Genomic DNA, 23,606 nt, shown 5'->3' with positions numbered 1-23,606 from the left:
TTTAAATAATGCGTACNTATTAAGATTCAATTTTTTATAACGCCCTGATGTGAGACAATTGCAGATACAAGATTGGAAAAGCATCTATTAATTTGAGGGGAATTTGATTATAGACTATGTCAACCTTCATCTATCAAAAGGTACTTCAAGATCGAATCAAGTTGACATGTCTTATATACTAGTGATTCGGTATTTAATATTTATAGTGGTAGTTACGCCACAAATTTTATCCTAAGACTCAAGTTGCAGCTACAAATTTCTGATATTTAAAAAATATTGTTTTTTAAAACGACATCTGTGGATAAGCCTTGTAGCTAATTTTTAAAGTTGGTAAGAAAAAATAACTGTGTTTTTTTCCCTCTCCAAAACACCAGTTTTTTTTCTTCTTCTTTTAAGTCGATTTCGTCTTCAATTAGTCTGTCAATCTTGCGATCATCGGTAATTTTTTTAATAAAAGAGAATAAATTTTATGCTTAACAAGCAATCAGTCTTCGGAAACTGATTTAACATCAAATGCGCTGAAAGCTCTTTATAGAAGAACTATTCTCAACTTAAACATGCAAGTAAACGACGTAAGGTAAAAATGCTTTTTGACAAGTAACTTCCACAACATGAAGAAAAAAAACTTGCTACGAGGATTTAGTAACAGTGCAAGGCCGTTGTAAGGGTGAGAAAGGCGGGACATTTTCGCAGGACTTTGCTTTCCTGGAAGGTATTTTTATTAAGTTTATTTATTTATTAATTATTTTTTTTACTTGGTTAAACACAAACAATAGTCGGATTTTTAAAAACAAATACGAAAATTACATTTATTTTTGCATTTGAAACTTAGAAAAGCTTGTTTTCTTTTTTGATATAGATGAAATAAAAAGGAGGCAAATATTTATCTTTTTTGGGGACCCCAGGCTGATATCAGTAAGCCGAATAGGAACACTATTGACGGGTTGACTGCTTTCGCCCGACGATGTAAATAATGCTTACACATGATGATGATTCTCTTTATGTTAGTCATATGTCTTACTCCGCTTCTTAGAGAATGATATGTTTTCTCTATTATTATGTATGCTTCAGAAAATAATTAATCAATGAAAAAAGACGGAAATATACTTACTCATCTGATATTACCCTGAATGCCTCTGCTTGAATTTCTACGATTTTATCTGAATTATCACAGAAGAGGCGGGCCACACTTGATTTATATATCTCGGCCAGTTGACCTATTACATATTATATGAGTTATTAAAATAAAAACTTAACTTAAATTTTTTTTGTTGAAATGTGACACATAGCTATATAGTACATATGGCAATAAAAAGCAAAATTAACAGAAGATAAAAGGATTTATTGTCGTTTTTAAATCAAAATTTTTAATTAATGATTAGTACAAGCTTTGTTTGGCAAAACTGAAACTAAAAACTTAATGTAGATCGATTGTTACGAATTTGTCTTCAATGATTCTTCTTTAATATGATATTAATCCTGTCACTTCTCGAAATTTATGCTTAATTTACTTAAATTGACTTTTATTGCCTATTATTAAATTAAATGATAATTTATTAATAAATAAATTGAAATAAATAAAAATGAATTCAATTAAAAAAATAAAGTTATAATTCTGAATGTAATTCTAGAAATTAAAAACACTTCATACCAAAAGGAGTTTTATTACTATACTTTTATTGCTCACTTTCGCGCATTTAATGCTAGTATCTTGCAATCGAAATTTCAATCAATTTCCGACTGGTTAGCACACCCAAATCTCTAAAAGAGATCAATGCTTAGTAACAATGCAAAGTTCAAATGAACAATTTATCTCCTCAGAGAATTTATTTGCAATCGAAATTCTGACAACTTTCGGACTAACTATTACACTCAAATTTTAGCTGACTCTCTGCGTTGAGTGATATCAAAAGTTTCAATCGCTTCCTGAACTCTAAAGGCACAATATATCATATTATAAACAAAGAGAATCCGAAGTCAATCAAAATTTCGCCCACTGTCGGACTACCTAGAGTGCTTAAATTGCTTACGTGCTTATCTAAAATGCATTATTATGTTGGATGAGGATATATGATTTGATCATGTCTTGATCACTACGTGCAGAATTTATAACACAAATTTTTTGCCGAATAGAATTCCTTGTCGATCGTAATTTTGACTGCTTTCTGATCAGCTAGAGTGCTTAAATTTCAGATAAGGGTTAAAAATTGTTCCAATAGGAGTTAAATATTTTTATTTTTCGTCAGACATATTTCAAAAAACTAAGGGCATAATAAACTTCTATTGAAAATCTCCTCCTCTTGAGAATAGGCGCCTATTTTTGAGCGTTTGAATCATGTCGACTCAAAAGTATAGTTTATTTACTATATGAATGTTTGTTATAAAAGTATAGTTCTCACTTGGGGTAAAAGATCCAACTTGGTTTTTAGCTTCAAACCAAAATCTATCTCCGTATCGAGTGTGTTGAAATTGTCTGGCGATTAAGCAGGCATGAGTAGGTCCTACTAAAGCTCCTGGTAAATGATTTTCAGAGAGCGCAGCAGGTGTTAGGTCGATATCATCCACGGAACTATTGAAAGAAGAAAAAAAAACACTTCATCATCACAATAACAAATCATTTAATTTACAAAGGGAATTTTAGTCTGCAACTTTCTCTTTTCTAAATTAATTTTTGTCATAATTAATCAGGAAACTTTAATAGCTAAAACTTTTAATAGAAACTTATATTACTGTACAATTTCCATTCATAATGATCATTTTTAAAATATATTTTTAGAAGAGGGCTAAATGATTTTGAAATCTAACGAATTACTACTGAGGAAAGCAGGGCTGAATAAAACTTATCGCGTTCAAATGCGGAAGAAAATAGAGATCAGTTGAAAGGTGAGTGATACTAATTTAAAAAGAAAATAGTTTAAAAAAAATCATATTTTTAACACCAATTATCAACCCATCTTTAAAAGAATCTAACAAATATATGAACAATATATATTTAATTAAAATTAGGCTGTATTTTTTAAATTAAGTCAAATAGAATAAATAACTTAAAAATAATGCTTTTTATCAACAAACAAGCAAATAAATAAATAAACGGTAAAAATGCAATATTTTTAAACCTAAGCTATAAAATAAATAAATAAATTGTTCTAAAATATGAAACAAAGCTGAAAGAAAACAAAAAATAAAACTAGAACATATTAAGCAACATAATAAAAGAACAACTTTTCAACAACTAAGTCATCCTTAAAAAGAACTAAATTAATAAAAATGTTGCACAAATAATGTGTATTTAATTGAAATTAAATTATATTTAATCAACTGAACAAACGTTTTTAAGAAAAAAAGGGGAAAAAACGAAAAATAAACTATAAAAATGCAATATATTAAAATCTTATATTTGAAGAAAAATGAATTATAAATAAGATGGATAGTTAAAAAATATAGATTGCAATTTAAAAACCTCAGAATTAATTCTAAAAAAATGTCAGACTCACTTTAATGATAAAAACCAAACCAACAAAAAAGAAATTAACAAATACGTAAGTTAGAAATGTATGACTAGTAAAAAGTGAAAGCCGCAATCAGCTTCATAAAATAATCATCTGCTTTTAGTGAAAAATAATAGTATGTTTACGTATATACTATCTTCTTTTATTTCGTTTACCAAACAGGAAAAAAAATTATCTAAGCAGACGATTTTTAACGAAAGCAGATGTGATTCCGCAACAAGCAAAACTTATTACAAATGGGGAATCAAAAACACTCTGAGGAATAAAATTTATTCAATTAAAAATATATAATTTCCTCAACAAATATCATATAGCAGACGATAAAAAACGTTTTGTTCTTTATATTTAAGGCTTCATCCGAAATTAAAAAACAATAATTTTTATCATAATAAATCAATACTTAAAATTGAGAAGCAAAAGTGGATTTAAAGAAAAAACCTAACATGTTAATAATTTCAAGGCGGAAGTTTCAACTTGGAACATCTAATTGACACAGTGGCGTAGCGAGGGGTGGGNCTTGAAACAATTTTTCGTCACTCCAGTGAGGATTGAGAGAATGAAATCTCTCGGCTATTCGATTATGTTCCCAATAGAATCATGAGAATACACTTACTGGCTGTCTATAAAAAAAAAGTTTTTTTTTTTTCCGTTCAATTTTTCAACTGCGTAAGCTCAAATTGCGGTTGAAAACAGAAGAGTGAAATCCTGCAATTTGATAGGGCGTCAAATTCTCCAACAATTCCCGGTTTTGGAGTAAAATTACGTCTTTCCCAGTCTTTTTTTTTTTTTTCGAGTCTCGTTTTTCCTGATAATATTTCCGATTTTTCCGATATTCCCGAAGCGTACGAACTCAGCTATTTTTTATGCGAGTGCAACATGGTTTTCGATGGAACTCCGTACTTATTAGTAACCTAAATTTCGATCTTAAGCAAAATATCAGAATCTTGTACATACCTGTAAACATTTCGTAACCTTTGAACGTGTTCTGAATCCATTGCTTGAAACAAATCCTCCCATGTATTAACTTCAGATAGATTACAAAATTTTCTCCATTTCGGATAACTCGGAAGACCTTGATCACGACCTCTCTGAATTCCAATAGCAGCTAAATCCATTCCGTGGTTTCCAGTGTGGGGTTGGAACAACCGATTACGAACCTAAAATGTGCAATTCAATGAGAAAATAACTAAATAATAATACATTTTCATTAGTAAAAATATCACTAAAGTCAAAAGTATAAGAATCATATCTATATATGGGGAATTTATGGTATCTCACTTGTTTGTTGAAAGCAATGCAGATATTTTATTTTTTTCATAAGCAAAATCATTTTTGCAATCTATTATAACACAGTTTCAAGTATTCAGTTGTCTGATTTACTTGAAAAATAAGCATATTAAGGGTCTTTATTTTCTATTTATTATGAAAATAGATTGGAAAGTTAGAAAATGTTGTTAAATGTTTTTGATCATGATGGGTCTTCAAACTACCGCCGACGAGTATCACCAGTTCGATCTAGTATTTTCCACCTGCCATGCCTAATATGCCAACACGCATGACAACACTAATAAAACTTAAATAATAATAATACACATTTGCAAAGATAGAAAACCTTACATAATAATACACTACATAACAAAATACGTTACATAATGAACGTCACATAATAATACACATTTACAACGCTAGTAAACCTTAAATAATAAGAGTCAAAAGATAGACCACAGTTGATTTGCTTAATGAAATTTAATATTTTAATTGTAATTGATAATATGAATTTTGTTCTGAAAACGTACAATAAGTAATGTCCAGCGCCACCTTTCACTAGAGTTTAATATCACTCACTCTCTAGTCACCTTAGGTGACTAACAACACTGCCGCAACATTTATGTGACTCCCTGTAATACATAACGTTTTTAAATTTGTACATTTCTACACAATGTAAAGCAAAGAAATATTATTTATAAAATCTGTAGCATGGAGAGACAAACTAATTGCAAATTTGAAATCAGCGATAATTAAGTGTTTAAGAAGATCTATTCAAAAATCTCATGAAACAGAAGGGGGGGGATAGTGTGTTCCTCTTTGTTATTTACGCACAAAATCTTTTTTTACATTTCTGTGTTTATTTATAGTTAATTCTACACTATAATTGAAAACAATATTTTTCTTTTGTAAGTCACTGATACGAAAGTCATATATTGAAACCAAAGCTGCACAGGCGCAGCGTTTTTTGGATAAATTAAGTAAAACATGAGCAAATTTTTGATGAAGGAATTAGTTTACCTCATCAGTGATGTAACTATCAGCAGATGCTGCTTTTTCTCGAACCAACCCTCGTAGAAGTAAATCAATTCCTTTCTCGTAAAAAATGTGAGGATTGAGAAATGCAGTATGCAAAGGAATCTGTCTCATTGAGGAGAATTTTGGGCCTATTAAATCCAACATCCCCTTTAAATAAAAAAAATTATGAGAATTAAAGAGACATTAAATGAACAGAAATCAGAAAATAGTTTAACAGAAAAAATCATTAAAATGCGTAATAAAATATTTTTTCTTATTTTGATCTAAATTATATTATACAAAATAACATACAAAATATTATACAAAGTAAATACAAAATATTATACAAAATTATATTATACAATTTAAATACAAAATAATAAAAAAAACATGATTAATAAAAATTTTGTTAAAATGGCTGATGAAATATAGGTAAAGTATGCAATTATAATAGTATAATTAATAAAAAAGCACATTTTATTCAAAAATAAGAGTAAAGAAGTTAACTTGAATAAACATGCTTTCATATGCCAGGAAAAAAGTATAAAATTAGCTTTAAATTGAAATTCTTACTTCTATTAGAGAATGGCCTACTCTAAACGCTGAAGCACCAAACACATTAAACATGCTTGGGTTTACTGCAGTGTTGTACTCAAATCCTCTTTGAGGATCGATAATTAGATTGTAGTCATTTGCCACCTCTTCACCTAAATAATAAAATTTTAAAAAAAATCACATCAGCAAATTTCAGACTTAAAACATTTATTAAAATGTAAAAATTTTTAAGAAAATGAGCATCAATAATTATTTAAATTCTAAAAGTCAGTTATCTTATGATATTCGCGACATAGTGAACAAAATAATAATCTAAGTTTTAAAAATAAATCAGCGTCTAGAATTTCCCATACTTTTTCTTCTATATGTATGTCCTTAGTACAATTTAATATTACACTCTCTGGTTCTAAATTTATTAAGTATATAATATTTTTTGCGATTTCTTTTGTGTTACTAATTTATTCCATTTTATTAATTAACCACAGTAATTTTTATTTTAATGTCTGTAATTAACCATAAGTGTAAACATTAAAATATAAAAATCGAAGATTTAGTTAAAACTTCTCAATTAATGTTTGAAGTGCGTTCATTATGTTTGTATTATGTGGAACTTTGAACTTATTTTTCTGAAAATGATAGTGTGCAATAAATAGAATTTGATACTATATAAATCTTAAAGTTTTGTACGGCGAGTTTTGTGGAGTTTTCTTATAATTAATTAAATAAAACTACTTTTTTAGATTCGAAATTGTATTTTCATTTTCCTTAAAAAATACATAAGATAACCTTATTCAAAAACGCAAACGACTCACACCAAGGACGAAATTTATTCTAATCCACTCCTTCATTTTATTCGAGTCAACGGGTTTTGCACCTAGTCTGACTTCGTCAGAATTAGTAACAATAACAACATAAACGAAAATGTATGATGAATAGTTAGAATAAGAAAACAAAAAGCACCGATTTATATACCAAGTAAAAGAGGCAGGAATTCATTGTAAACAATGTGTTGCAGTTCTGCTATAACTAGTCTTCGACTCTCTTGAAACAATTTTTCGTCACTCCAGTGAGGATTGAGAGAATGAAATCTCTCGGCTATTCGATTATGTTCCCTCATCCATATCGCATGAATAGCTGTTAATTCCACTTGTTCATTGGCTCGCATATCACCTGTTAATTAAAAAGAAGTTAATAATAAAGGAGGTTTGAAATAAAATAAGAGATTTGTACTTAACGAAACATAATAATCAACTAGACATGTTATTTGCGTGTATTTAGTGAGTTGTGAATGATTTCAATCAGATTAAGCATTTTCTATTAAGATAAGTGAGAAATTTATGGTGTGTTTCAATTGTTGTTGATCATNATAATAAAAAAATTTATATTAGGAGTTTTCTTATAATTAATTAACTAAAACTACTTTTTTTAGATTCAAAATTGTGTTTGTATTTTCTTTAAAAAATACATAAGGTAACTTTAAATATAAACGCAAACGGCTTACACTATTGGTCTTCACCAACGAGGACATTTAATCTAATACACTACTACACTTTCATCGAGTCAACGGTCTTTTGCACCTGATCTGACTTCGTCAGAATTAGTAACAATAACAACATAAACGAAAATGTATGGTGAATAGTTAAAATAAGACCCATGTAAAGGAAAACAAAAAGCACAAGTGATTTATATACCAAGTAAAAGAGGTAGGAATTCATTGTAAACAATGTGTTGCAGTTCTGCTATAACTAGTCTTCGGCTCTCTTGAAACAATTTTTCGTCACTCCAGTGAGGATTGAGGGAATGAAATCTCTCGGCTATTCGATTATGTTCTCTCATCCATATCGCATGAATGGCTGTTAATTCCACTTGTTCATTGGCTCGCATATCACCTGTTAATTAAAAAGAAGTTAATATTAAAGGAGAATTCAGGATAATTTGAAATAAAATAAGAGATTTAGTAATTAGCGAAACATAATAATCAACTAGACATGCTATTTGCGTGTGTTTTAGTGAGTTGTGAATGATTTCAATCAGATTAAGCAGTTTCAATTTAGATAAGGGAGAATTTTATGGTGTATTTTAATTGTTGTTGATCATTACAGAACACCATATATATTTTTCACAATTTTGCTCAACAACTAAATATAGTTCAAATTTAAAATAATTGATAAAAATGTGTATTTACCTGCTTGGAAACAGTATTGATTTTGTTTTGGAAAACCACATTGATAACTGAGATGATGAGCGGGTGGAAGCATTTCTGTATTATTAATATTGCAAACTCTTAATTGACCTAAAGAAAATTAGTTTTCCTAATTAAAATTTCAAATGCATAATAATTAATTAATTAAATAATTTTTCTTAAATTTAAACATTAAAAAAAAATTGTAGATTTTTATTTCTTACCATCTTTGTGAGATCTCAGAAAATTACTCTTATCGTAAAAGGACGAATACACTCCAGAAGCATCTAAAAATGAAGTTACTAAATTCATTTGCTCTCTTTCTCCTAAAATAAAACAAAAAAAAACTTTAGTTTTTATAAAGTTTAATATAGCAAATTTAATAAATAATTCTACTGAATTAGACAAATAAACGATGGATTATACGCACAAAAAAATCGATACCTGTAAAAAGTATGTACGTAAAGTGTAAAGAATATATTACTCAGTAAAAAAAATAATACTTTAATGTTAAAAAAAGTTATCGAAGTATAACGGATCATTGTTAAGATCAATCAAAACAAAGATAGAATTTTAAACATAGAAAAAAAAATTGCTGAGAAAGGAAAATTTTTAAAGCATTCTCCATTAATTAGAAATCACGCTAGAAAGGAGTTCTTTTTAGCAGTTTATAGTCTGCAATCGTATTTGCAGCCCCTAATATTTAGACTAGTTCTTTTAGTTCTTTTAAAAATAGCCTAAAAAATGTATAAAAGTTTTGAAGTCACAAATGAATATTTCGGTGAGAATATACCAAAAACTCTATCAATATCTTACAAATCACTACAGAGGTAAACAGGAATGAAAATAACAAAATCTGTTTCATATCCTACGAAAACAGAGAGAGGTTATAAATTTTTATTTATTTATTAAAACCACCCATAAAAATCAATCCGTAATCTTAATAGCGGTGATTTTATTATCTCACCCTCCTCAATAACGGTTTGTCATACACTGCTATAGTGTTTGTTTATTCCTCGTTTGAATATTAATTTACGATTAATCCCAATTTCTTTTGTAAGAGGGTTAAAAATAAATATTTTATGTGGCCAATTTGGTATCATATGCATTCATATATTTAAATTGGAAACATATTTACCCGGGCACTCTCCAGGAACAGGAATAGATCGTAAGAAGTCCAGACACTTGACGCCAAGAGGTCTGTAAAATGTATCATCTTCAGGAACACTTATAGCCATGCATTCAGGGTGCATGAGAGATGGATTTTCAATAATGTCTGGATGGCAACATGAAATTGGAGCACCATTATGACCTAAAATGAGCAGTTAGATTGCAACAATGATTTAAATTGCATTACATCCATAAACTATTAAATATGGCCTTATTGATTTAAATACAAAAACAAATACAATAAGAAAAAAGATTTACTATTAATTACTAAACTAAACTACATGTAGATTTAATAATAGGGTAGAGTAATGTAAACCAAAATAAAGAGTCTATTCGTGCTCTTGATGCAATGATGAATATTCTGACGACTTCATAAAAGCAGAATTTTGAAAAATATTTGACGAATTCTTACCCATATTTATCAATATCCTACCCGTATACATATATATAGAAATTAGCATAATTTCATTTCAGTCAATTTCATCCCTTCATAGAAAACTAGAAATTTCAATCTCTTACTTCAAGTACTTTTTTGTATTGCTTTTGTTTTGGATACAGTGTATCAATCAATCATAAGGGCTTTGGTAGCCTAGTGGTTAGAGATGTGGACTCCGGTCCAGAGGGACCGGAGTTCAATTTCAACTTCGCTAAAACCCACCAAGAACATGCAATATACGTGCTCGAGAAATCTGTTGAATAGAAAGTCCTGTGGTCGGTCACTAAACAGTATCATGGGTAGAGGGATCTGGAAAAAATTCTCTTCCCCTTCAGATCTATGTTTAAATTGAGGTAGTGGCTTCACGAATGAGTGGTGCTGCCATCTGTCCGTGGGGTTCTAAGATGTACGATGTACTTTAACCCTTACGATGCTCTCCCGTCGAACCATAGGCCCACCATCGTATCTTAATTCGCAAAAGATGAATAACTGGTATAGCTTGGCCTGTCCAAGTGTTATGAGAAACAACAACATCAATCATGAATTTCTTTTTTTATTCAGTTTCAGATTTCATTATTCAAATTTCATTCAGTTTACATTTTATTTGATTTAAATTTAACTTAATAAACATTAATGTTCATATAATTACCTTGTTTGCTCACTATGCTGATGACGTCATGATCAACAAAGAGACCAAAATAAATTATTAAAACAGTAGCATTGCACTTAGGTCTTGAACGATGTGTATATAGTTTATTGCTTAAATATCGAGCATTTGGAAGTTCATCTCCTGTTACGGACATTCGAGGTTGTGAAACACCTATCAAAACATAATAAAAAAAATTATATTGAGACATTTACTTAGTTCTAAGTAAACTATAACTGATAAACAATAAACATTGTCAGATACTGAAATAAAATAGCATTGTTCTAAAAGTTACTATCAATTATATTTTTAGCTCACGTAAATTAATGCAAATTTGTATTTACCTATTAAAATTAATTTTCGTTACAGCACGTTACGTATCAGTAAGTTTCTTAAACAGTTTTAGTGCACGAAGTACGAACATTCGTTTTGTTTGTCGCATTAAAAACAACAAAAATCACACTTGAGCTTGACAGGGCCACCAGATATGTTTTAGTGTTCTTAAGTGGATTTAAGTCGCTTTTATGCTTTAGGTAGCTTTTATAGTTTAGATGGAAAGAAAAAACTATCAACATAAACTTAATGAATTTGTTTTATTTGTTACTGCTTATCAAAGATGGAAGACAAAAAAGCGTTGAGTCCATCCTGAACAGTTTTTTTTTTTTTTTTTTAAATACTATATTTCGGCCTAGTATGGTAATTCATTCTCTATTAGGGTATTTAATTTATGCCCTATTACCAATACCAGTTTTTTAAGTTATACCTAATACCAGTTTTAAAAGTAATACAAATTTTTGATGATTTGATGCCTTTAAACGTCGTAATTAAAGGAATATACAGAGTTATTCATAATTCCCTCCGCCTGTAAACGACATTTTTCTTTACTACAACTGGTTTCAGTGGTACATGTTACTGCCATGTACCGGCAACTGCTTAAATTAAAACTTGAATACTTTCGGAATAATTTCATATGTTCTTTTTTGCCATATTCGTCTTCGTTTTTTTCCTATAACGCTTTGAAACCCCGGAGGGAATTATGAATACCCCTGTATTTAAATTTTCTTCAAATTCTTCGTGGTTTAACATTTTTTTCTTGTAACTGAGTCATGTTGCAATATGCCTTTTAAATAACTGTAATTGAAAGTTTGAAAGTTAAAAAAAAAAAAAAAAGAATGACGATTTTATGAAACTATATGTTGATCAATATTGATAAATATGTTTAACTGCATTGTATCCTGCTTAGAATATAACAATAAAGATTTCGTAATTCATTTTTTAAAAGAACATATTTGAGTAATAAATTTCCAAAGAACTAGTGAATAAACTCCGAATGCTCTGTAAATGGCCGATGATTTGAAAAATTAATTAAATATAAACTGAAAGTAATAGAAAAGTACGGTCTGCTGCATTTTTTTAATTAAAAAAAAAGCTTTTTGTTCTCATCAAGTTTTGAATTTAGTTACAAAATTAGTCATTAGATGGCACTAAAAACAAGGAAAACAAAAAAAATTAATATTTTTAAAGCAACCACCAATAACAACAGCCACAACGTGGTGGAATATAAGGAGTAACTTAACAAACGCCTACTCAAATATTTTATTTTGAATGGTCTGGTCTCAAAGAAATCATTGTTTCCTAGTTGTTTCATCAGCAGCGTCATATGTCGAACTTTGTAGATAATATTAAAGCTCCAGAAGAATAAATTTCTGTTTCTTAAGCATAACGCAGTAAACCATATTTTAAGTCTTTACATGTCCATATATTAAGTCTCTAACATCTCTAATTGATTTTTCAAATCGCCGTTCCTTTTTAGACACACAATATCACAAAAAGTTTGTGAGATGCTTTCTTTCACGGCAAAAATAGATATTTGAGTAAAAAGCTACTAAAATTACTGCTTTTAGTACAGGAAGGAAAAAAAAGACATCTGTTCAATTTTTCCTAAAATCAAATTCATGCTGCCATCTAACTTCTTATCTCATATTTATTAATGCAAAACAATACTATAATAATAAGAAGTTAAGTATGGAGTTTTTACCATCTGCATAATCAGGTCTCAGTAGTCTTTTAAAAGCAGTCATAGCCATACCCCAATCAGCATGTTGCAGATTATTACAACTTCCATTCAAAGTTCTGTAAGGGTATGTAGAACTGCACGATGTTGGAGTATCTGGTTGACAATGATCGGGCAACATGGCTACATCAATGCTGAAAATAATTAGAAGTAATTTTTAAAGCAAGATAATGCACGGGTATTTTTCTTTATTAGATACATTATAAAGAAAATAAATGATAAATGATGACAAAAGATGTATACCTAAAGAAGAAAAAACGAATTTATCGTATTTAAAACAGCTGTAGTTAGTAAAGCATTTAATCGCAGCAGTTTGTGACACATGTTATTCTCAAAACATGATGTTATTATTAAAAAAATAAAGGAACCTTCTGCCACATGCAACTAGTTTAAGAATTGAAAATTATGATCTGAAGTATATTTGTTGAAAGTCATTTAATTCAATATAAGATTCAAGCTTGAATATTTAGCTAGATCTGGACTAGAATATCATTTTCTACTTACCATCCTCCTAATGCTTTTTTCATGTGTTCAACAATCAGGCCGCAATCTTCTAATTCTTGAACATCAACGTTGCCTTTCTGAAACTTTTGTAGAGTGGATGATGGAGATCCTCTCTTTGGCAAAATTCCTGTTTAAATGTTGAAATTCCTGTTTAAATTCCTATTCAACACTTATGTTGGATATTTAGGTAATTTTTTTAAATCCAAATATTGAATAACCCAGATTTCATGTTCGTTTAAAAAGGACCGAATTTCAAATACATTCATGTCTTTAACTATCATTTGATGACACGATATTTAATATTCAAGAATAGAACAATTTAACAATTTCAAAAGTTACAATTATGATACTTAAAAATTTGCCGGGGTGACAATGCCCTACTACAAGGTAAAGAAAATTCTTATTTCTAGAAATTGATCCGTATAGATTGCTGGTTTACTTAAACGGAACAATCTGGACTGCCCAATTGAAACTCGCCTAACTCGATTCCTCGACCCCATGATTAAACTTAGTTTAAAGCATTGAACGTGATTCCACTCCTAAAAAGTAAGTTCAAAACTACCAAATCATACTGATTATGTACGCAACCAAATTTTAGGTAGTTTTTTTAAGCTTTTAAACATTTACGCTCTTAAGTAAATTTATGATAAAAGTTTGTTTAATGTAAAAACAATTTTTGACTACTTTTATTTTTATTTTATAACCGGTGTTGATCAGTCGATCCAGTTCTGAGTTTGCGTCACTCAATATTCAACACCGTAGACTTATAATTTTGAACCCAATTCAAAAGATAAGAGTACTTCTGGATAAAATACTGAGACAAACTAGCCTTCGTGGAGGATTTTTTGATGGAACTAACAAGTATCAGCGGTACACGGGGAGGATAACCGCGTAAATCTCCAACAGTTTGTTCGATGCAAGCGGGTTATAACCTATAATCCATCTTCTACTGAGGATACTTTATGTCAGCTCTGTGCTAACCGGGAGTGGAATTTGAATAATCCAGCCGACTCTGCGATTATACCTGGGTCACATCATTAGGAGGGAGCGCTCTATTTCCTGAGCCACCGCAGTTCGCTACTTTTATTTTATTGTAATTGCCCTGAACAGTTCCTGTTTAGAGCAGAATTGGTTGAATTCTGAGAACGAAAACTGTATTCTTTTAAAACTGGCATTAGGTATGAACCATAGTGGTTCAAATGTGTGTTCAGTGGTGAGATCGGTGAATCCGGTCTCCGTTCTTAATTCTTCTTTCACTTCATAAAAATATTTATCACTAATACTAAAAAAAATATTATTCGGTATTATTAACGGTAATGCAGCATTAATTTTGAGCGTCTATGTAAGGAATAAGTAAAAAAATGCAAAGGGTGAAAAATATTAATAAATATAAATTGTAATGTAAAAGAGCTGGTAAAGATTTTTTTCAAGCAAAAGGAAGATACATAATGTAGGTGGAATAAAATTTAAAATTGTTTAAATTCGTCAAAGTCTTAACTACATTAGGAAATAAAAATTTAAATAATTGTCTTCCTAAAAATCATACCATTTTCGAAAAGAACTTTTTCCAAATTTCTCCTATAAGCGGCAATACCTTCACCTTCGACCCAAGCTTGGTGAAATGCTTTGTTCGGTAATCTTAGGAAACCTGTGCAAACATGTTTCAAAATTATTATTAATTAGCTAAAAATTTTACTTTTATATTAAATATATCTTCATTATTTTAAAATATCATATAACGTGAATGAAAACTGATTTATATACCAGCAAAAGGAGATGGCGATGTAGAATAATCTACAAGGAATGGATCAGGTTGTCGATTTTCTCTAATAGCTTCAGCCACAAGCATCACTATCATTCCCAATAAAAGCAACCTGAAATAAATTATAGCTCATGATGATAAAATACAAATAATTTCAATTGTATAATCACTCTTATTCATTGAAAACTTCTATGTATTAATGTTAATTTCATAATTTAAAAACTATAAGAAAAGAGATATTATAGATTTGATTTCTTTCTAGAAATTTGTAAAACATTAGTCTTCTTATCTTTTAGCCAAGTTGGAATTTGGCCAAATTTTGAAAATGTTTCTCCCCTTAAACGCTTCCTACTGAAAAATATGAAAAAAACCTGGTTTGGTACACAATGCAGGTTCGAAAACTAAATTTTGCGTAACAGGATCGTCCGAAGATTTAACGAGGAAGCTTTGTTTACATTTGATGAAATCCCTTCCTTTGACATAGAAAAACATTTGTCAAAAAAATAAATTGTGTTCTTAATATCGGGTTGAAGAAGTATATTATTATTTGAAAGATAGAAATATAGCAAAATAGTGGTTAAATTAATAACAATTTTTAATAAAATTATATATTTTTTCTGAAGGGGCAATAATACTGCTTGACAATCACGAGATGAGATTTCGATGAAGTTTCTTTCAGTGAGGACAGAGGTTAATTTTCTGATCTCAATACTATATACATTTGCTTCTTCGGAATAATGTCGCATTTTTCTGATAAGGCTATAATATTGTCTGGTAATGGCAAGATGAGCTCGCGATGAAGGTTCTTTCAGTACAGGGAAGACGGGTTCAATCTCGGGATCTCAGGACTATACTCTTTATATATTAAAACACAATATGTATTAATGCATACAGCACAAAATTTTCTACTGTAAGGAGTGTTTCCGAAATGTTGCGAAGAAGTTTTAGAAGGGGTAAGGCATACCAAAAGGAAAGGATCGAGAATTGCAGAGAACATATTACTGGAAACATTCGCAGGAAGACAGTAGCAAAAGTTATGAAAGGACCCGAGCGAACAATTAGTTGGAAACTTTTATAAAATATCATGAGCAAAAATGGCGTACTAGGTTAAGTTCACACAAAGGCTTAAAATCTGTTCCATTTGACAATAGACGGTAAATCAGGTTCCATTTGACGATAAATCAGGTAAGCATTGGAGAAAGTAATCAGATCGCCAGACCACGCTCATTCTTATCGCTTTCGAGCAGATCTCCAGCTTGCGATGTATTCGGATATTTCCGTTCATATGTTGCTATTATATTCTCAATCCTCCTGATTTTCCAATCGTAAGAGGTTGCCAATAAAATTTTGAGGCACCCTATATTCACAAAATTACATTCATGTGATTAAATAACATTTATATGCATGTTTTTAAAAACTCGTCCAAAAGCATCACTCAAGAAGGCTTATATCCTCTTTGATTACTGTGGCAGACATTTATTTTTAACAGCCTTGCATTTGGATGGCGTAATAATTATAAGTCATAAGTTATGATATTTACCCCAATAGTATTCCTGTTATTGTTTGTATCCGAGGTACTTTAATGTCTACTTCTATGTATCTCCTCCATGAATTCGGCTTAACTCTGGGATAAGTTGGTGCAGATGGTGCTATCAATGGAGTGTTTTCACTAGCCTCCTCTATAGTTGTTATTTCATCATTACCATGAACGAAAAACATTCTCATGCAATATGCAAAATCCTGTAAAAGTTAAATGTATTTTTAGCTTTAGAAAATTTCCCCTTATTGCACAATCTACATCTTAATAAAGTGGCTGCATAATACATAAAATCATGAGTGACGACAGAATATTCTTGGCAGAAAGTCTTTTGTTATTACATCACCAACTGACATTAGCCAAAAAAAATATTCCTACTGCTGGTCTAAGTTACTCCATACTCGGTTTAACTAAAACTACCATGTTTTATTTACTTTGTCTTAAACAAAGAAACCTTTCATATGTCCAAGCATGCCGTGTAGCTGTAAGCTCATGTTTTACAACAATAAATTAATTTTAAACGAGAATGCTATTAAATTAACAGATATCCTAAATTGAAAGGAAGTCTAAGTAACAGAGAATGATGATAGATAACTATATTTTTATTGTTAATTACATACAATTATTTTTATACATCAACTCATATTAAACCTTCCACAGAACAGGCGTACTGAGTGTCTCAACAATGACTATCGACTTTTGAAACGAATTCAAATAAAAATAGTAATAGAGGGAGATATTTACGATTTGCTCTGTTAACGAAGATTTATTTTCCTCAATTTTCAGATTTATTTAAAGTTAATCCAACTTATGGTGCTGATAACTAAAAGAAATTATGAAACAATGTTTTTTTTATTCATTTGAGATTATTAAAACACTGAATATTTGCAATGATGTTTTTTATGTCCTCAGAATTCACCACGTCATTGTAAGACAAATGGTGTTTTGAAAACCTTGCATTATGGGTTCCATGACTCACCAGTGCCATCTGTTGACAAACTTTATAAGTAATGTTGAAACTTGTTGAGAAGGAATTGATTAGTTACCTAAGCAGCACACAGTTAAATTATTTGCATAACTTATGTTGCACAGTTAAATAATATTTTTACTTATATTAAAGTTCAATTTTTGAGAAACTTTTTATGTTGCTTTTTCAGCAAGACGTTCACAGCACAAGAGAAAAGAAAAATACGGATCATTCTGAATAATTCTTGATTCTGAATTATGAAAAAGTCTTATTTTAAAAATTCGATTTCTCGGGATGTCCTCGGCCGATTTCACTCAAATTTTGTATTTTGCCATGTAAAATTGACGTAGAACATTTTGTACCTTACAAATCAAACATTTTTCTACTCGTAAATAAAAGGATAAAAAAAAATAACAAATTTTTACTAAAGCTTTTTCTTTTCGTACGGAATTATCTTTGCATAAACAAATTTTATAATCGCAAGCAAAATTTTTTTGAATTTTTTACGAAGTTCTCGAGATATGGAGAAATACGCAAAAATGCAAAAATTAGCATTAAAGGGTCCAAAATTTGGTCCGCTTTTCTGTCCTAACTAATTGGACCGTATCTCTCAGATTACGACCAACCCCTATATTTTGGGGATCCGAATCAGTAAAAAAAAAAAAAAACGATATGTTCATTTAGAGAAAGTACATTTTTGTGCCTGATTTCATAACTGAAAATATCGTCTGCACTAATTAATCAGCATATGTGAAGTCACCCCCTCGAACCATTAAAAAGCGTCCTAGAACGTGAAGATCCTATCATTGGACTAAAAGTTATTCAAGGTGGTTCGTTTTTTTCCGCATAATTCATAAACAAAGATAGAATAATATAAACTTTACGTTACATGATTCATAAAAAGTTGAAAAAATTTCATTCAGAAATATACCTCATACAGTAGTAAATATTTATACAAGAATAAAAATGAAATGATTTTTTGCGATTAAATCTAAAAAAATTATAATAGAATTTCATAAACAAAGTTTAACTTTAGTTTCCTTATTTTGCTTTTAAAAACATCAAAAGCCGACAGTATCATACTGATGTCTAGCGGAGTCAATTAATCTTTGGAATTTTTAAAAGGTAAATTGTCAGACATAAATTGTGTGTAAAACAGAAAGGCCCTCTCTCTCCGAAATATGAGCATATCACCAAAAAATTCTGCGCCACTCTGTATCAAGAAATAACCATTACCTGAACTTTCTTAATAATTATCATCTAATTCACAAGATACTCGGTAACGTGGTTTTTCAATACAAATTACTTATGCCTCTTCTCTTAAAATGAAAAACCTATAAAAATAGTTACGCATGATTAAACACATATAAAATAATTGTTTTAATATATAACTTATAAGTACTAGATGTTGATATTAACTTAGTTTACTTATCAAAACCATGCTGATTTTTAAGGAAAATTTATCTGACGAACAGTTAAAAGTTATGGCAAAAATAATGAATGCATAGTTTTTTTTTAGTGACAGATATTGTCAACTCAAACCTCCAGAAATAATTAAACGTGCTTAAGATATTTTGAATCTTTTTTTATGTTAGACTCTTTATATAACATAGAAAACTCTGTAACTGATAGTTATATAATCACGTATTTCAAACATCTACTGAATAACAAGAACACGTAACCTTGCAATTTTGAATTAATTCAAGGTGAAATTCATTTTCTTTTATTTGCTTATTAAATTATTATTTTTCTAACATTAGAAAGACCTGTTTTCCATGGTTCCTAAACTATGTTCATGAAAACTGAAGGGTAACTCTACTGTGAGATTTTTACAAGATCGCATTTATTGCCATTTTTAATACGTTTTATTCTTACAAAATTAAACAATATTTACTTTGAAAAAACTGTGATTTTTTTCTTTTGTTTGTAATTTTTGGAGATATTTCAACATTTTTAATAAGTTTTATTATCAGAAAATTGAAAAGTATTTGCATTTGGGCAAATTTTAATTCCCCCCCCCCCCTCTCGTTTGTAATTTTTGGAGATATTTCAAAATGTAGAAAATATTTAGTCATTTTAAAATAATTTGAGTGAGTTAAAACAAAAAGTTTATGCTATTGAAAAGTTTAAAACATGACAGTAAATTATATAACTTAAAATGCTGATTGTATAATTTTGCAATACTATTTATTTTTAAATTTATTTAAAAATATAATCGTAATTATTTTAATTTGAATGGGATGAAATTGATCTACATGCGTTTCCGTAGTGTTTTTTCCTTTTGCAAGTTTCAGCAAAATTTTTCCTCAAGGGAAAATATTGTATACGTTATAGTATACCTATCTATATATTAAAGCTAAATATGTAACTAGGAATCATTGTTATTAGCGAGTAAAAATAGTTCAAGACATAAAATCATTAGAATTTTTTTTTTTTTTAGCTTTTTGGATTGCGGTATGAAGAACACTTAAAATAAATATTGCATTTTTTCGAATGGAACTTTTTCATCAAATTTCTAAAAATAAACCAATTTTTTTTAAAAAAAAAACCCTGATGTTCTGCTAAATTGAAGATCCGGATAATATGGAAAGAATGACATTTATTTAAATATCAAAGAAGCATTTCACCATTTCTAACCTACACGTGACGTCACTCATAGGCACTCAATTGCATTCCTTCAGATTACGTACGATGATGCCAGTACCAATTAAACAGCAAAAAATTCTTTAGTGGATAGTTCAAACTTCTTTCTTATCCGGAAAGCGATTTTCCAATTCAGCGACATTCAACAATCCGCTCTCCTGTTTGGCATTTTCCGGAATTAAAAAAACTGGATTCATGACTTCTTTTTTTTTTGTTGCCCGGGTGATAAATTTTATAAGAAATAAAACCTTGTATTATATAATTGCGACCAACTACAAATAAGATAAAAGAGAACGAGACTTTTAAGGATGCTAGATTTTAAATTAGCATCCCGTAACGGGTAGTAGACATTTCTCAACAAAAACTTTGTCTTTTATTTTCCATAACGAGTTTACATGAGCCGCGATGGCTCAGAGGATAGAGCGTTCGCCTTCTAATGAGGCGTAACGGGTTCGAATCCCAGTCGATACGAATTCCACAGTGCTGACGTGAAATATCTTCAGTGGTAGACGGATCATGGGTTAGAGAACACTTGCTGTCAGGCTAACCGTGGGAGGTTCTCGTGGACTTCCTCTCCATGTAAAGCAAATGGGGGTTAGCTCCATCAAAAAGTACTCCACCCAGGCAAATTTCTCCCAATACTCGATCCAGGAGTTCCCTTGTCTTCTGGATTGGGTACAAAATTACAAGGCTTTGGAGTTGAACATTAGTAGTCGTAAACCCATATAATTAGACCGACTGTACAACGACGGTTATAAAAACGAATTTACATCACTTCGTCACGAAAACTCGGTCTGAATCAGTCAACTTCAAAAAGAGTTCTAAAAGTATCGTCTGCTTTTACCATTTATCATGCTGCACTGTTTTTAATTATTTTTAAGTTAGTCTTTGTTTTTAATGATTTTTACTCTGTTAATATTTTTCATGACGCTTTACTAATCTTTGAGGCACCTCAGAAATCAAAGAATCTTGGCGATCCTCTTCCTATTTAATTTTTGTTTGATAAAATAACTCGTTAAAGGTTTTTCACTCTAGATATTATTTAGTAATAGTGCGAAAATTATTTATTAATAAAATTTCACATTTTTGCATTCATTATTTTTATTGTATATGCTGATTGAACACAGTTTTACACAAAGCTTTTTATAAAAGTAAATATTATTTGTAAAATATAGTAAATAGAAGCAATTATACAAAATACATTGTTCAATAATCATTAAACTGCTAATAAGTTTCAACATCAATTTAACTATGTTCATAGTAAAAAATTGAGTGATAAGACAATATTATAGGCACTTGATAATAAAACAACGCAACTTTCAATTTTAAGCCTTCAGTTTGGAATGGAATAATAATGAAAATGAAATACGTAATAAGGAAGCATGATAAATAAATTTTATAGGTATATACGTTAACGTAGAATAGTTGCGTAAAAATAAAAAATATTTTTTATGTGAAGAATACCTTTATAACTTTTATTAATTTTATGCTAATGGCAGCAAAAGAAATCTTAGAGTTCCATGACAGTAACTATAATAATTATTCAAACTGGCACTTTTTAGCGTGATTGTATTTCGGTTATTAAAGGTGATGCCCTACAAATATAAATTATTTTATTTTAACGTTTTCATTATGTTCTGTATTGTCGAAGCTTTGTAATTAAATATTTTAATTTATTCTTTTGAAAGTTTCTGCTCATTATTAGAAATGATAGTGTACGTGCGGGAAATGGTTGTATACGCAACATAAGAACACTGCAGAATAGTTAAATTTTCCTAGCACATAATTTATTACATGTGTTATTACATGAACACATTTATTTTTACTAAAAAATAAATTAAAAAAATTATTTAAAACTGACAAAACAGTGACGTTGTGCTAGTTACCCCATTGTCTTTCCGTTTGATACAAAAACATATTTTATTGCGATTTTTTTTTTGGTGAATTTTTAAAGTTAATGCAACAATGCAAGAGAAAAACTCCTACATTCATCCCACTCATTATGCCACTCATCATTGATAGTATGATCCTTAATATAAGTACTTGCTCATATTAACACAGTATATAAAAGTGTTTCCCAAACTTATGACTTTTGTGTACCCTTTCTAAATTTTTCGTAACGCTGTGTACCACTAATGAAAAAAATAAATGTATGTATTTTTTACTATAAAAAAATTGCACAAAAGTTAAAAATCACAACTGGCAGTTGACACCACTAACTATTAACTGTTACCTCTGCGAATAATAGCCTATAGAAAAATACGTAATCGAAAATTTTCATGGCTAGCTTTGTTTTTAAATAAAATTGTTTGAAATTTTCGTTTGTTGCAAGATATTTCGCATAAGAACGCGTACCCCCCTAAACTGTTCCCGTACCCCTGGGGGTACGCGTACCGCACTTTGGGAAACACTGCAGTACAGGGCCAGATTAAGCGAAAGCGGGGCCCTAGGTCATTCAAATTTTTGGGACCCTTAGATTAAATTTTTGTTCGCGTATATTTGTAATTTATTCAAATATAAAAGCATTTATATATCTTTTCATTTAAGAAAGCAAATTTAAAATATAATATTAAATATAATAAATTAAATTTTACTTTATTTTGTTAAATTTGAACTAAAAAAAATTATCGTATTTTATTAATACATATTTGAAATTGATTTGAAAACTTTGGTTATGTGTCGATTCTTGTAGTAAAAAAAATCATTGTTTTTCTTAATTTTTTTATATTTATTTAAAAAAAATTTTTTTAAGGGTGCTCCTAGTCATTGGGGGCCCTAGGCCATGGCCTAGTCTGGCCTAATGGGTAATCCGGCCCTACTGCAGTATAGTAATCGATGGCGAGCAGAAGTGTGTTAAAGACAGGGGCAAACATCTTGGTTAAATACATGTGAAATGAAGAGTAGGGTAAACCAACCAGTGAAGGAACACTACCCAGTGAAGGAACTTTCATTTATATTGATTAAAAATAAGAATTTGAAAGTTTTTCTTTAGATTGATTGGTAACAATAGCTTACTGCCAAACAATAGGAAGTCATCCAGCAATGTTTTAGATTACCTGGTCAAATAGACTTCTCTGGAAAAATTTTTGAATTTGTTATTATCTCTGCAACACTTTATTTCTTTGAAAAAATTATAAGATGAGTGTTTGTATTTACATGTTTGAAGTGGAATTAATTGCATGTAATCGTTTTATTTTTCTCACTGTGAAAAAGAGAATTCAAAATATAGTTATTGAAGTTACGTTTTATTTTTTTAAGCATCATAGCATAATAAAGTACTGAGATAAGGGGTTGTTTATTCACTGGATCACCAAACGATGAAAAACCAGTGAAGGAAC

At 29.8% G+C, this 23,606-nt stretch overlaps 1 protein-coding gene across 5 annotated transcripts in view; it reads right to left on the bottom strand.

Annotated features, from left to right (window-relative positions):
• LOC107448435 (salivary peroxidase/catechol oxidase) overlaps positions 1 to 23,606 on the bottom strand; it is a 39,422-nt gene that overhangs the window by 2,257 nt on the left and 13,559 nt on the right. For 3 of the 5 annotated variants that reach the window (XM_043050578.2, XM_043050581.2, XM_071178526.1), the window contains exons 2-17: positions 18,862 to 18,959; positions 16,662 to 16,861; positions 15,124 to 15,233; positions 14,906 to 15,007; positions 13,360 to 13,486; positions 12,820 to 12,989; positions 10,785 to 10,955; positions 9,668 to 9,841; positions 8,754 to 8,855; positions 8,533 to 8,640; positions 8,039 to 8,236; positions 6,366 to 6,499; positions 5,796 to 5,960; positions 4,464 to 4,666; positions 2,400 to 2,569; positions 1,112 to 1,217 (exon numbers count right to left, since the gene is read on the bottom strand). In XM_043050578.2, the coding sequence (XP_042906512.1) occupies positions 1,112 to 1,217; positions 2,400 to 2,569; positions 4,464 to 4,666; positions 5,796 to 5,960; positions 6,366 to 6,499; positions 8,039 to 8,236; positions 8,533 to 8,640; positions 8,754 to 8,855; positions 9,668 to 9,841; positions 10,785 to 10,955; positions 12,820 to 12,989; positions 13,360 to 13,486; positions 14,906 to 15,007; positions 15,124 to 15,233; positions 16,662 to 16,861; positions 18,862 to 18,885 (2,264 nt within the window). In that variant the 5' untranslated portion in view covers positions 18,886 to 18,959. The remainder of the gene's footprint in view (positions 1 to 1,111; positions 1,218 to 2,399; positions 2,570 to 4,463; positions 4,667 to 5,795; positions 5,961 to 6,365; positions 6,500 to 8,038; positions 8,237 to 8,532; positions 8,641 to 8,753; positions 8,856 to 9,667; positions 9,842 to 10,784; positions 10,956 to 12,819; positions 12,990 to 13,359; positions 13,487 to 14,905; positions 15,008 to 15,123; positions 15,234 to 16,661; positions 16,862 to 18,861; positions 18,960 to 23,606) is intronic. The other 2 variants (XM_043050592.2, XM_043050596.2) reach the window with 1 other exon arrangement.

Source organism: Parasteatoda tepidariorum, chromosome 3 (genome assembly GCF_043381705.1).
Source record: "Parasteatoda tepidariorum isolate YZ-2023 chromosome 3, CAS_Ptep_4.0, whole genome shotgun sequence".
Taxonomy (NCBI): domain Eukaryota; kingdom Metazoa; phylum Arthropoda; class Arachnida; order Araneae; family Theridiidae; genus Parasteatoda; species Parasteatoda tepidariorum.
Note: the sequence above shows the minus strand (reverse complement) of the source record. Positions and strands in the feature narration are given on the sequence as shown.